Raw genomic sequence first — 14,363 nt, 5'->3', positions numbered from 1 at the left:
GTGTGTGAGTGAGTGTGTGTGTGTGTATCTCTATGATGTGAATTTACAGGGATAATCTGATTGATGGTCAGAGAAAAGGAACTCAAAATCCCAGAATCCCTTGCTAACATCCCTGAGGTCCTCTTACAATAAGAACATGAAGTGTGAATCCAGAACTGTAGCAGACTCACTTCCTACATACGTACAGACTGAACTAGTCCTGGACCACGTTAACTTTGTCATCTCTCTCTACTTCTCTTTCTCTCTCTTCCTCTCATTCTCAAACACACCCACTCTGCACCTGTGGGACATGGGTCACTGAGGGGACAGATTTCATTTCCGTAAACGAGGACAAAAGCAGAAAGATCCTGACACGCCAGTTAGTTAGCGACCTGCCACCCTGCTGAAACACACACACACACACCCTGTGAGCTAAGCTGTGTGCTTTGGGCTAATTAAAATTGACTGTGTGTGTATGCATGTGTGTGTGTGTGTGTGTGTGAGAGAGAGAGAGAGCGAGCTGGGATGGGGTCGTACTCCCTGGCCTACTTTTGGCTGTATGAGACTGGGACATGGCACCCCTCTCATCCATAGAAAACAACACTACAGCTAAACCCCAAGCACACACACACACACAGGGGGATCTAAGACTGAAGAACAGAGAAGAGAACAAGAAGAGAGAGAGAGAGAGCTGGAGAAAAGAGGGGGAGACAGAGAGGTAGAGGGAGGGGGAGAGATAGGGAGAGAGAGATAGAGGGAGAGAGAGATAAAGAAGTAAAGAGAGACAGGAAGTGAGGGAGGGGGAGAGATAGGGAGAGAGAGATAGAGGGAGAGAGAGATAAAGAAGTAAAGAGAGACAGGAAGTGAGGGAGGGGGAGAGATAGGGAGAGAGATAGAGGGAGAGAGAGATAGAGAAGTAAAGAGAGACAGGAAGTGAGAAAGGGGGAGAGAGAGTAAGGTTATGATTGACTCTAATCATGTCTTGGGTACACACGCATGTGTTCCTCTAAGGTGTCATTACCAGTCACTTTGGTCCCAGGAGCTTCTGTGTTTACCCAGCATGCTCTCTGAGTGGCGCCATAGGGATCAGGGCCAGTCCCCGGCTCCCACAGTCGTCCCAGCAACCAGTCAACACAGCACGCCATGACAACCGTGTCAAACAGCTCACAGCCTCAGGATCGAGCCTCATCCACTCACCTGCTGACAGAACAGGTAAAAACCCACCTGGCGTACATGTTGATTGTAGGAATCTCTGCTGTGTGTGTGTGTGAATCTCAAGAGACTTAGATTAAGACTCCCCACAGGCTTCTTGCACGACTCATTTACTGCATTGGTAACCAAGCGAACATACACACAAACATTTTTGTAAATGTAATGACAATGCCAAATAAATAAAAAGAATGATTATTTGCGTGTGTTTATTTGTGTGTCTGTGGTGTTTGTGTGTTTGTAAGACTCTCATGGAGAAACAGAACAATCTGTCTGAAATGTTCTTCTGGAACAGCTCCAGAGTCACTGTCACATTAATGAGCTGCTGCCTCTATCATTTCTCTCTCATTCTTTTCCTTTCTCTAGCATCCCTTGGTCCCCCGCTCCTCCTCTCTCCTCCTTCCCCCTCATTTCTTCTCTCCTCCTTCTCTCCTCCTTCTTCTTGTCCTCTCCTCCTTCCTCCTATAGTTTCTTTGGCTCCTTACCTAGTTAAAGCTCTGCGCTGACACATTCATTAACAATTCATGGACAGACGTCACACAAACACCTCTCTCTCCATCTCTCTCTGTCTCTCTCTCCCTCCCTCTGTCTGTCTCTCTCTCTCCCTCTCTCATCTCCTTATTTCAGTGTGTGTGTGTGAGGTGGGGCAGGCCCAGACAGGACAGGGAGCCATGAGAGGAACAAGCAAGTCCTGACTCCTGTCATCTCTTCTGGGGCTGGGTCCCGGTGTTGGTGTTGGGACTGGGGCTGAGGGGCTGGGGCTGGGGCTGAGGGGCTGGGGCTGAGGGGCTGGGGCTGGGGCTGAGGGGCTGGGGCTGGGGCTGAGGGGCTGGGGCTGAGGGGCTGGGGCTGAGGGGCTGGGGCTGGGGCTGAGGGGCTGGGGCTGAGGGGCTGGGGCTGAGGGGCTGGGGCTGAGGGGCTGGGGCTGGGGCTGAGGGGCTGGGGCTGGGGCTGAGGGGCTGGGGCTGAGGGGCTGGGGCTGAGGGGCTGGGGCTGGGGCTGAGGGGCTGGGGCTGAGGGGCTGGGGCTGAGGGGCTGGGGCTGGGGCTGAGGGGCTGGGGCTGGGGCTGAGGGGCTGGGGCTGAGGGGCTGGGGCTGAGGGGCTGGGGCTGGGGCTGAGGGGCTGGGGCTGAGGGGCTGGGGCTGGGGCTGGGGCTGAGGGGCTGGGGCTGAGGGGCTGGGGCTGGGGGGCTGGGGCTGGGGCTGGGGCTGGGGCTGAGGGGCTGGGGCTGGGGCTGGGGCTGGGGCTGGGGCTGAGGGGCTGGGGCTGGGGGGCTGGGGCTGAGGGGCTGGGGGGCTGGGGGGCTGGGGCTGGGTCCTGGGGCTGGGTCCTGGTGGATGCGCTGTGTTCTTGTTTCCTTTCGTTTTTTTTCCTGTGACTTTTTCTTTTGCGCACACACACACACGCTCACACACACACGCCTCTTTAGAAGGTCTCTGTCCTTTTGTTGGGGAAAAAGCCTGAGGAAACATGCCAACAAGCACACACACACCCACACACCCACACACACTCACACACACACACGTATGCTAAGTAGGTCTGTGTTTAGGGACAGGCCCAGAGAAGGCAATTCCACTCAATAAAACATGGGATCCACGGTTAATCTTTAATGTCTCTGTCTTGGAGGATTAACCCACATGAACACACATGTAGGGCATCATTCCTCCTCACACCTCCTCTTCTCCTCCTCTCCTCCTCTCCTCCTCTCCTCCTCCCCATCACCTCCTCATCTCCTCCTCTCCAGACCTGTATGCTCTCCCCATCACCTCCTCCTCTCCTCCTCTCCAGACCTGTATGCTCTCCCCATCACCTCCTCCTCTCCTCCTCTCCAGACCTCCATGCTCTTCCCATCACCTCCCTCCAGTTGCATCCCTCTTACCCTCCATCTTGTTGACACACTCCCTTCCTCACACTCTCAGAAACTCTTACCAGGAATTTAGCAAAGGTTGTCCAATTTGCAGAACGCAAGCGAGAGAGCAAGTGAGTGAGAGACAGGGAGAGAGAGAGAGAGAGAGAGAGAGAGAGAGAGAGAGAGAGAGAGATAATAAGTAGAGAGAGAGAGAAGGTGAACTATTTTAAAAGAGGGTTAGAATAAAGAGAAGAAAGAAGGAGCTGAGAAAGTCCGTCTGTGGAGAGCCCGTAAACTTGGTTCAGAGTGATTCTGATGAAATATGTATGTAGTGATGCATTCTGGGAGGGCTTACTAGAGTTGCTGCAGAATGCAAGGAGGTGGTATTCACTGTGTGTGTGTGGGTGCGTGTGTGGGGGTGTGTGTCTCTTTAAGTGTGTGTGCGTTTCTGGATGCATATATGTTTATGGATGTAGTACAATGGGGCAAAATAAAGCTGCCATTGTTCCATGGCTGGTGCATAAATCATATTAATGCCAGTTACACACACATACACACATACATACATACAGACACACAACCACACACTCTGACACACAAACATACATACAGACACACAACCACACACTGACACACAAACATACATACAACTCCTTGACACACTGACACACCCACACACACACAGACACACACACACACCCACACACACCCACACACACACACACACAGACACACACACACACCCACACACACACACACACACACCCACACACACACCCACACACACACACACACCCACACACACACACACCCACACACACACACACACACACACACACACACACACACACACACACACACACACACATGGGAACTGGGCGCTTGATCCTTTAATGTGTCAGCCACTCTGCAGGACAGCCTGACTGTGTCCCAGCGTTGCCAGTGTGACTGTTTAAGCAGCTTAGCTTAGCGCTAACGTACTCCTCTTCTCTAAACCTCCCGCCATCTGGGGGTTAATGCAACACAACCAGGATGGTCCCACAAACCCAGACTAGTCAGAGGGGATGAGGTCAAATGTGTACACACACACACATATAAACACAATGAACCATGCTGCAGTACAGTTGCTGACAAAGAGAGATAGTATGAGAGAAAGTCAAACAAAGGGAGATGGAGAATGAGAGAGAGAGGAGACCTTGTCTAGCTCAGACAGAATAGTCAGGTACAATTCAGCCCAAAACTACCCATGTAGTACAGAGTGACAGATGCACAGAGGCATACACAATCTGAACTAGTCACCTGATCACTAATCACCTGAGTTAGAAAGTCTGCCAACTGGCTCTCTATCTAGCTCTCTATCAGTCGTTATCAGGCTCCTGCTGAGTTTCATAACGACCATTCATTTGAATCAGGTGTGTTGGAGCAGGGAAACATCCAAAACATGCAGGACAGCGGCCCTCGAGGACCAGAGTTTGACACCCCTGGGTTAGAGCATTTGACTGCCAAACAAGAGTTTGCAGGTTAAAATCTCCCCCTATCTGTTCCTTTAGACTGTCTGCTAAATTAATACATATTTTTCTCCCCTGGTATATCCTCCAAACTACATCTCTATTGGCTGATGAGGTTGCCTACGTTGTCCAGAGCTGTGAGGGATTCAGATCAACAGACGGACTTGAGTCTTGACAACAGGAACAACAGCAGGTCTTTTATTAAAGCATGAATTGCAAAACCAACACATTACAGTGTCATCAATTAAAGATATATAGAAATACAGTATCAGTGTCATACATGCATGTATGTATGTTCGATTATTACTAAGAATGTTGTGACTAGTGCTTTGAGGGCAGGAAAAGCGCATTACAAATAAAATGTATTAATTACTAACGAACCTGTCTGGTAAAATACAAGAAACATGAGTCCATTAAACATGGTGAGGACGTCCCGTGGAACAGGTAAGGGACTGGCTTCTCCTCCTCACCCCACACTCCACACACACACACACTCACACTCAAACACACACACTCTCACACACACACACACACACACTCACACACACACCCACACGATGGAGGTTCTACACCTGAGTGTAGAACCTCCATCTGTAACCTGTACTTACTTTGTACATTTTGTTCTTAGATCATTCTTTTATATGAAAATAAATGATAAAGTAAGTGGCCTTGTACGTTGCACTGCTAACTCTCTCTCTCTCTTTCTCTGTCTCTGTGTCTCTCTCTGTCTCTGTGTCTCTCTCTCTTTCTGTCTCTGTGTCTCTCTCTCTCTCTGTCTCTGTGTCTCTCTCTCTCTCTCTCTTTCTGTCTCTGTCTCTCTCTCTCTCTGTCTCTCTCTCTCTCTTTCTGTCTCTGTCTCTCTCTCTCTCTCTCTCTGTCTCTCTCTCTCTCTCTCTCTCTCTCTCTCTCTCTCTCTCTCTCTCTCTCTGTCTCTGTCTCTCATCCCACAAAGACGCCATAAACACTGGAGGTAAATGGGAACATTCTCATGTGTTTTGACACCAGGAGACACAGACAGGAAGCTGGTCCTGCTAAACTACAGCCTGGCTTCTTAAGATGTGGCCAAATGGCACAACGCCCCCAGGTAAGTGACTAACTCCTGGCTGACTGGTTATCCTGGCTGACTGGTTATCCTGGCTGACTGGTTATCCTGGCTGACTGGTTATGCCATCTGAATGGTAGAAACTGGGGAGATCTTGCATAGTCTGAGATCTGTACTGTTGCTTATTACCTCTCCAGCTAGCTCCGCCCCTCATAGTATATCTCTGCCCTTTGTTGACTAGCTCCGCCTCCATGGTCAAGCTCCACCCTTCTCTGTCACAGGTGTAGGATAGCAAGACTTGGTAAGCTGGCTGAGGAAATATCGGTATGGTTGCATAGTTCACAAACATGTTGAGTCAAAGCTCACAGTGGTTTTTAAAAGCTTATTTACAACATTTAAAAATGATTCCCTTATATTTCCTATGTTTGCATATCTCCTTTATCATCTAAAACATTCATCACATGTCTACCTGTGTGAGTTGTGTTTCTGTTCGTGTGTGTCTACATTCAGGCGTGCGTGCGTACGTGTGCATATGTGCGAGTGTGTGTGTAGGTGTGAGTGTGTGTGTAGGTGTAGGTGTGTGTGTAGGTGTGAGTGTAGGTGTGTGAGTGAGTGTGTGTGTAGGTGTGTGTGTAGGTGTGAGTGTGTGTGTGTGTGTGTGTGTGTGTAGGTGTAGGTGTGTGTGTTGGTGTGTGTAGGTGTGAGTGTGTGTGTAGGTGTGTGTGTAGGTGTGAGTGTGTGTGTGTGTGTGTGTGTGTGTGTGTGTGTGTAGGTGTAGGTGTGTGTGTTGGTGTGTGTAGGTGTGAGTGTGTGTGTAGGTGTGTGAGTGAGTGCGTCAGCCCTCGTTGCCGAGCAGAGGGATCTCGGTGGTGTGGTTGCCGAGGGCCTGCTCCAGCAGGTCTCTCTGGGCCATGGCGGGCAGGTAGAGGAAGGCGTACAGCAGGCCCAGCAGCAGCAGGGCCAGCAGGAGGGGCAGGCCCCAGTCTGTGGTCATGATCGGCTCGTCACAGCGAGCCTGGAGGAAGGAGCCCTGCATCGTCGAATCAAACGCTCACACACGCACACGCGTGTTCCAGGGAGACCACCGAGATGCGGGGAGGCAGGGGGGGGGGCGACCAGGAGAGCGGCAGAGGGGGCCTGATCCTCCAGGAGAGACTGAGAGACGGCCAATCAGAGCAGCGCACTGATCCTCACCGGTCCAGAGGAGGGACAGCAAAACCGTCCCAGACCCTCAGTCCTGTCCTCAGTCCTGTCCTCAGACAAGCAGAGTTGTGGAGAAAAGAAGGTTCCCCCTCTCTGTGTCAAGCCCCTTGCAGCAGCTGGACACAGGTATGTTTCCTCAGTGGAGAGTGTCTCCGCACCTGGGCACACCTGGTCAGTCCAGCTCCAGAGGGGACCCTCCTAAACAGGCAGGTGAGATGGAACAAGGTGGGTGTTTCCGTCAACAGGAAAAAGAGGACGTTCTCCTTTTCTCTTGTCGGGGAGATATCCGTGACTGCTCCTGGTCCACTCGTCCAGCTCCTCTCAGCTGAGTCACAGCTGCAGGCTACGTAGAACTGAACACAATCTGCTCTGTCCAGTCACATAACCCCTGCTAACCCTCAGAACAAAGCCACGGCAGCGGCAGAGGTGAATAGGTGTGTGTGTGTGTGTGTGCGCGCGCATGCGCATGTGCATGAATGTGTCATGATCACTAAGCCCTCTCCTGCTCCCCGTGTCAAACTGTGCAGTGTACCCAGGTAAACCCTGAGAACAGCCAATCAGAGGTGAGATGAATCCTGTTTGGAAGTTACGCAACAATCTCGTGAAACAACAGCCGGAGAAGTAATGTCCCCTGCCACCTTGCTCATGTCTCAAACAGACATGCAGGCAGGTAGATTGGATTATGAAACGTGGTTATGCAACACAGTATTGTATTTTCACCTCTGTGTTGTACCCAGGCATACCCCTCCCCTCTGACCCCTCCCCTCTGACAGGCTCCAAGGTCAACTCTGATTCTGTCTCTTTCCTGAATCCAGCCTCTGATCTCAGCCTCTGAACTCAGCCTCTACACCCAGGCTGGACCCACAGACTCTACACACAGCCTCTACACACAGCCTCTGGACGCAGCCTCTAAACCCCATCATTCTGGACAGGCAGTTATGTCCTGACCGAACATCAGAGGCTGGTTGAGAGAGTGTTCTAAGTTGAGAGCCGGATCTAATGCTAACTGTCCGTAAGTGCTCTGTAGCCTGTGGAGAATGGAGAAATACTTGCCTTCATGATCATGTTCATAACACTGTGGGAGTAGGGAAACAGTGCTCACAGCATGCTGGCATTGATTACAGTAGAGGCTGGTGAACAGTTCTATTGACCTGGGTGTAAGGCCTGGGGCTGAATCTCTCTCTCCTCTCTCTCTCTCCATCTCTCTGTCTCTCCTCTCTCTCTCCTCTCTTTCTCTCCTCTCTCTCTCTATCTCTCTGTCTCTGTCTGTCTGTCTCTCCTCTCTCTCTCTCCTCTCTTTCTCTCCCCTCTCTCTCTTTCTCCATATGTCTGTCTCTCCTCTCTCTCTCTCTCTCCTCTCTTTCTCTCCTCTCTCTCTCCATCTCTCTGTCTCTGTCTCTCTCTCTCTCAATCTCTCTGTCTCTCTCTCCTCTCTCTTTCCATCTCTTTGTCTCTCTCCATCTCTCTCTCCTCTCTCCTCTGTCTCTCTCTCCATCTCTCTGTCTATCTCTCCCCTCTCTCTCTCTCTCTCTCTCTCTCTCTCTCTCTCTCTCTCCTCTCTCTTTCCTCTCTCTCTTCCTCCATCTCTCTCCTTTATCTGTGTGAGCCTCAGTCTGAGCTCCCCCCAGCTCTAAGTGGGCTAGTCACACTCCCACGTCTATAGGGCCTTGCAGTGTTATACAACATTGCTCCAAATACCGTAGGGTCTAAACTGACAGAACACAGATGCAGAGGACTACTTCACACACTCACACACTCACTCACACACACACTCACACACACACTCACACACACACTCACACACTCACACACTCACACACACACTCACACATTCACACACTCACACACTCACACACTCACACACTCACACACTCACACGCTCAAATGCATACATACATCCTTTGTATGCTCACCCAAAACAGGGAAGGGGCGAGGGAGAGGAGGTGTTGGTGAGTTGCAAACTAAAATAGAGCAGCCTGGGGATATGAAAACGTGTGTGTGGGCTGGCCAACTCCTACACACACAAAAATAACCAGAGAAAAACACACATGCACACACACACAATGCTCCTGACTAATGCTCTCCTCCATTGTAGCTGTGGAATTTCATATGCTTGCATTCATACAGCCGTCAGGACACATCCCTCTGCTGTCCTCCATGGGGTCTTCAGCAGGCCCATATTAGGACAGACAAGGGCAGTGAGACATGCCTCCCAGTCACCCCTCTAGATCACTGTGGTCACCTTATCTCTGTGCAGTGACCCCTGGGACAGGCAGCAGTCAAGGTCAAAGGTCACGTGTAGAACGTGGTGAAGGATTATGGGTAGTGGGTGACTGGGCATGCCAGAGTTTTCCTGTTCCAGAGAAGCAGAGTGAGTCAGTCAGACATCTTCATTAGCTACGGAGCCACGCGCCTGATCCCGACAGGACGGAGGCTAATCCACGAATCACAGCCAGGGATGAAGGACACTGGAGTGACCACATCGCTACAACATGGGTCTGTCCTGCATAAGGGACCATATGTACCAGATGTTGCACAGGGGTGGAGTGTAGTTTGAAGTGTTATGGGCACTCAATCCAGCCCCACTCCTTCCTGTGACCTCGCCCACCAGGAAAAGGTACACACATCCTTCACTCAAGTAGAAGTACAGATACTCATGTTTAAAAAGGTGAAAGTTGAAGTACTGACTCCAGTTTTTCCCTCAAGTTCAAGTAAATAAGTATGGGCTCTGACATATACTTAAGTAAAAAGTTGACATTACTGCCAGTTTTCAGGCATTTTAAGCACTCGTTGGGATGAACATTTTTGCTGGATTTTGTGTGTGTGTGTGAGAGAGTGTGCGTGTGTGTGAGAGAGAGAGAGAGAGAGAGAGAGAGAGAGAGAGAGAGAGAGAGAGAGAGAGAGAGAGAGAGAGAGAGAGAGAGAGAGAGAGAGAGAGAGTTCAGTGGGATGAACCTGGCTACGGGATAAGCATCGCTAGTCCAACAAAAGAATGTTCTGATTTCACAGCACTAGAGGAGAACTGCTGCCCTCTGCTGTCAGTTGTAACTCCACTGAGCTGGCAAGCCGATAGCCCCCTCTTCACGCCATCAATCTCACACAGCAGATAGATTACCCATGCCTGTGTGCTACTGATAGTGATACTTCCACCTTGCTGCTGACACTGAGGGCAGTGTAGGGGTGGGTGCATTTTCATCCCACCGTTCACTTCCACCGAACATATTAAACGAGTTGCCATCACAGCATACATTTAAAGTAGAACCTCGGATAAAAATCGTTTACTCTGGTCACGATTCAGCCACTTCAGCTCCTCCTGCCTGTGATTGGTTCAGCGAGCTGTCAGTTATCCCAAAGCCGTCCCTTCCTGCGTTTGTTTACTCTCTCACATGCTGTCAAATGTAGTAGGCAACTGGACACGGAATGAATGGCACAGATTGTGCTGCGCAGAAATATAGAGTTTCAACGTCAGGTAAGGTAGAATAAGAATGAACAAACATTTGTTAAAGAAAACGAAGTTAGTATAGAAATATTGCTGGCTTGCTCTTCCTGAAACTGCTCACTCGCTAGCTAACGTTACATACTAGCTAGCATGTGTAGCTAGCGTTAACTTTGCCAAGCAGTGTGTGGTTTGCGCTGGTACTTACGAATGTTATGCTTGCAGAGTTACTTGTTTTGTATATTAACTGATATAGACGTTTGTAATATTTCTGGAAATGTAAATAGCTACTTAGGTACCCGCTTCACACGAGTGTAGTGCACAGTGGGAATTATGTTCCTGTCATTAGATCCGTGCCTGTCTATTTATCTGGCTAATGGAACCCTGGTGAGCCTTACATACCGAAATAATCACTTTCGAGATCGGTACAAGCCTCGTGCCAACATATAGCTGTGTGTGAATAACAACAGATTCGTCAGATGGGGTGTGTTGGTTATTGACCGGCAGCGCTGCTCCCTAAGGCAGGGCGGGGTGAGCTGTGACGATGGAGCCGGCCAGTCTCGACACCCTGCGCGTGCTGTACCGGAGTGATGACTACATCGTGGTGGACAAGCACTGGGACATCCGGATCGACAGCAAGATGTGGTACGAGAAACAGACGGTGCAGTCTCAACTTAAACTGCTCTTCCCAGAGCTGGCAGACCCTGGCACCTATTACGGCTTCAGGTAAGAGTGTGTGTGTGTGTGTGTGTGTGTGTGTGTGCAGGGCCTGTGTGTGTGTATGTGGGCACGGGGGAAGGGGGTTTTAACAGTAGAGGTTATCTAAAGGACTGCGTTGTGTGTTTTCCTGCCTCATCAGACTGCGCAGCAGCAGGAAAAGCCTCAGTCAGATGTATGGAGGTGACACCTGGGATGAAGTTACCTCCAGACACACTGATCACAATCTGATGACTCATACAAACACTGACTGTACTTAGGCACCTTTTCTGTTGCTGTTTCTATTCCGTCCAGTATCTGTGGGACCCTGTCCCCTCCTGGGTGTCATCCTGTCCCCTCCTGGGTGTCATGTGGTTCTGACCATCCTGTCCCCTCCTGGGTGTCATGTGGTTCTGACCATCCTGTCTCCTCCTGGGTGTCATGTGGTTCTGACCATCCTGTCCCCTCCTGGGTGTCATGTGGTTCTGACCATCCTGTCTCCTGCAGGTTCTGCCACCAGCTGGACTTCTCCACCAGTGGGGCTCTATGTGTGGCTCTGAGCAAGGCTGCAGCCGGCCGGGCCTATCGCTGCTTCAAGGACCGCAGTGTCACCAAGGCGTACCTTGCTCTGGTAAGAGACACAGCAAGCCAGCTCGCTACATGATATATCAGGTGTGATTCCTGCACTGTCTTCCACACATCATAGGGGGTTGCAATCCCTGCTCAGATCAGGGAAGAAAGGTTCACCCTGCAGTCCTGTGCAGTGTGTACATTGTAGCATGGGTCACGGATAGAGGGATGAACATGGAGGTCATTCATCTTCTGGGTGTGATTTAATGTGACATCCTGGTTGTCCTGTCCCCAGGTGCGTGGCTGGGTGGAGGAGGAGAGGATGACTGTGAACTTCTCCATTGGCAAGAACACGACTCAGGGGAAGACACACATGATGTGCATCGAGGGCTCTGAGGGTCAGTGTGTGCATGGAGGGCTCTGAGGGTCAGTGTGTGCATGGAGGGCTCTGAGGGTCAGTGTGTGTATGGAGGGGTCTGAGGGTCAGTGTGTGCATGGAGGGCTCTGAGGGTCAGTGTGTGCATGGAGGGCTCTGAGGGTCAGTGTGTGCATGGAGGGCTCTGAGGGTTAGTGTGTGCATGGAGGGCTCTGGGGGTCAGTGTGTGCATGGAGGGCTCTGAGGGTCAGTGTGTGCATGGAGGGCTCTGAGGGTTAGTGTGTGCATGGAGGGCTCTGAGGGTCAGTGTGTGCATGGAGGGCTCTGAGGGTCAGTGTGTGCATGGAGGGCTCTGAGGGTCAGTGTGTGCATGGAGGGCTCTGAGGGTCAGTGTGTGCATGGAGGGCTCTGAGGGTCAGTGTGTGCATGGAGGGCTCTGGGGGTCAGTGTGTGCATGGAGGGCTCTTCATCTGTCCCTCTCCTTAGCTGCTTCTAGACTGAGATCTCTAGTGTGTAACTTTCTATGTTTATCACTACTAGCTCAAATTAATTACAGTTTTTGTTCTAGTCACTTTGGGTAAAAGTGTCTCTGGAATGACTCAAATGTACTTTGGATGGAAGTGTGATATTATTTCCCTGCCAGCCTCCAGAGTTGAGTGTACATGGTTACAAGGTTCAGTCCACCTTACTCTGATGCATCCATTCCCCCCCCCCCCTCTCCCCGCCCCCTCCTCCACCCCCCCCTCCCCCCCCCCCCCCCCCCCCAGGCTGTGAGAACCCAAAGCCGTGTCAGACTGAGCTATCCGTGCTGGAGTACGGCCTGTACGATGGGGACCCCGTCACCAAGGTGATGCTGCAGCCTCACACAGGTAAACCACACCTGTAGGAGACACGCCAGCCAAGCCATGACCCCTGACCTTACGTCTGGGGTCAGAGGAGCCTCTCCTACCTATCACAGGTGACCCTGACCTCTTCAGAGCAGGGTGCTACTTTCATCCACAGACAGGACTATTAGAAAGCAGACATAATGTGCACAGGAAGGTAAATACTGCCCCCTTGTGGCAGAAAGGAATACAGCCCCTCTGAACTGAACCCAATTATACATTTGCAGAGATGGCAAAAGTACAACATCCTTCACTCAAGTAGAAGTACAGATACTCATGTTTAAAAAGACTCTGGTAAAAGTTGAAGCACTGACTACACTTTTTCACTCAAGTTAAAGTAAAGAAGTGTGGGCTCTGACATTTACTTCGGTAAAAAGTAGCCATTACTACTACCGGTAAAAAAAAATCAACCTTTCAACGTTTTTTTCAAAAAAGTTTCTAGGTTTTTGGAAACTTTTTGGGGGAAACTTTTTTTCGAAAGTCAACTTGTTTGCTTAGTAGATCCTTTTGCTTATTATCTAGTTCAACCAACAGCGTTGTTGCTTTGGATGGTCAACCCTGGTTTTCTGTCACCCCCCAGGCCGTACACACCAGCTGAGAGTGCACTGCTGTGCCAGGGGCCACCCCATCGTGGGGGACTTCACCTACAGCCAGGGGTCCGACAGCGCCCCCTATCGCATGATGCTGCACGCGCACCTGCTCCACATTCCCCTGGAGCCCCAGACCCTGCAGGCCAGGGCGGGAGACCCTTTCCTGTCGGACACGGACCCCAAGTGGCTCCCGCAGCGCTCGCTGCAGACTGTAGAGGGCGCTGTGGAGGCCCTGCTGGAGCGCAGGAGGAAGGAGGAGGAGAGGAGGGTAGAGGAGGAGAGGGTGAAGAGGGAGAAGGAGGAGAGCAGCAGGAGGAGGGGGAGGAGGAAGGGCACTCCTGCAGAGGAGAGTGAGGAGCAGAGGAGGCGATGTGAGGAGTGGTTGAGAGAGTGGAGTCTGGACTGATTTACCCACGTCCTTACACACGTCCTTACACACGTCCTTACACACGTCCTTACACACCATAAACATCACCTGCTCGTGACTCATATCTACATAAGTCTACAAAATATTGCATGATTTTGGGGGAGATGATGTACAGTGAACTGAATAGTGTATGGACTTTTAACTTACATTTAGTCATTTAGCAGACGCTCTTATCCAGAGCGTCTTAACTTGAGCAACTTAGCTCAGAACCTGCTGCCTTATTGAGTCAAATTAAAGATTTTCACAGAATCCAGTTGTCAAGGAAACCACGTCAACGCGCTGCAACACCCAGACTGCTATCTGTAGGAGTTATTAGGCTAGCCTACAACATTATTTATGATTGTATGGCCTGAATACAGTACATTTGTACATTTGTTGTTTGCCATGTAATAAATTTGACCAATGTGTTCATTTGTAACTGCCACTTTCTTCACATTGTAATGATCTAATATCATCAGCACAGATCAATGACGATAAATGGATTAGGCTGCTATTCAAGACATGAATATGTGTACAGTAACACCAAATTCTGTGACCATCGTATTCCGTTACCGTCAAAATGCGTGACTTCTTGTGCCCAGGTCATCGTCTTT

The 14,363-nt window shown here is 50.6% G+C and overlaps 2 protein-coding genes across 4 annotated transcripts in view; one reads left to right on the top strand and one right to left on the bottom strand.

Annotated features, from left to right (window-relative positions):
• Positions 1-14,363, bottom strand: part of syngr3a (synaptogyrin 3a) — a 57,539-nt gene that overhangs the window by 24,558 nt on the left and 18,618 nt on the right. The window lies entirely within an intron of this gene.
• Positions 10,046-14,177, top strand: rpusd1 (RNA pseudouridine synthase domain containing 1). 3 transcript variants are annotated; one of them, XM_062485900.1, is made up of 6 exons: positions 10,046-10,260; positions 10,749-10,953; positions 11,431-11,554; positions 11,789-11,891; positions 12,637-12,738; positions 13,334-14,177. In XM_062485900.1, the coding sequence occupies exons 2-6, from the start codon at positions 10,772-10,774 to the stop codon at positions 13,747-13,749; spliced, it is 927 nt and encodes a 308-aa protein (XP_062341884.1). In that variant the 5' UTR covers positions 10,046-10,260; positions 10,749-10,771; the 3' UTR covers positions 13,750-14,177. The 3 variants fall into 3 exon arrangements, with proteins under 3 accessions (XP_062341884.1, XP_062341876.1, XP_062341870.1); XM_062485892.1 differs by having other exon boundaries at positions 10,735-10,953; XM_062485886.1 differs by having other exon boundaries at positions 10,698-10,953.

Source organism: Osmerus eperlanus, chromosome 2 (assembly GCF_963692335.1).
Source record: "Osmerus eperlanus chromosome 2, fOsmEpe2.1, whole genome shotgun sequence".
NCBI lineage: Eukaryota > Metazoa > Chordata > Actinopteri > Osmeriformes > Osmeridae > Osmerus > Osmerus eperlanus.
This window is presented reverse-complemented; position numbering and strand designations above follow the sequence as displayed.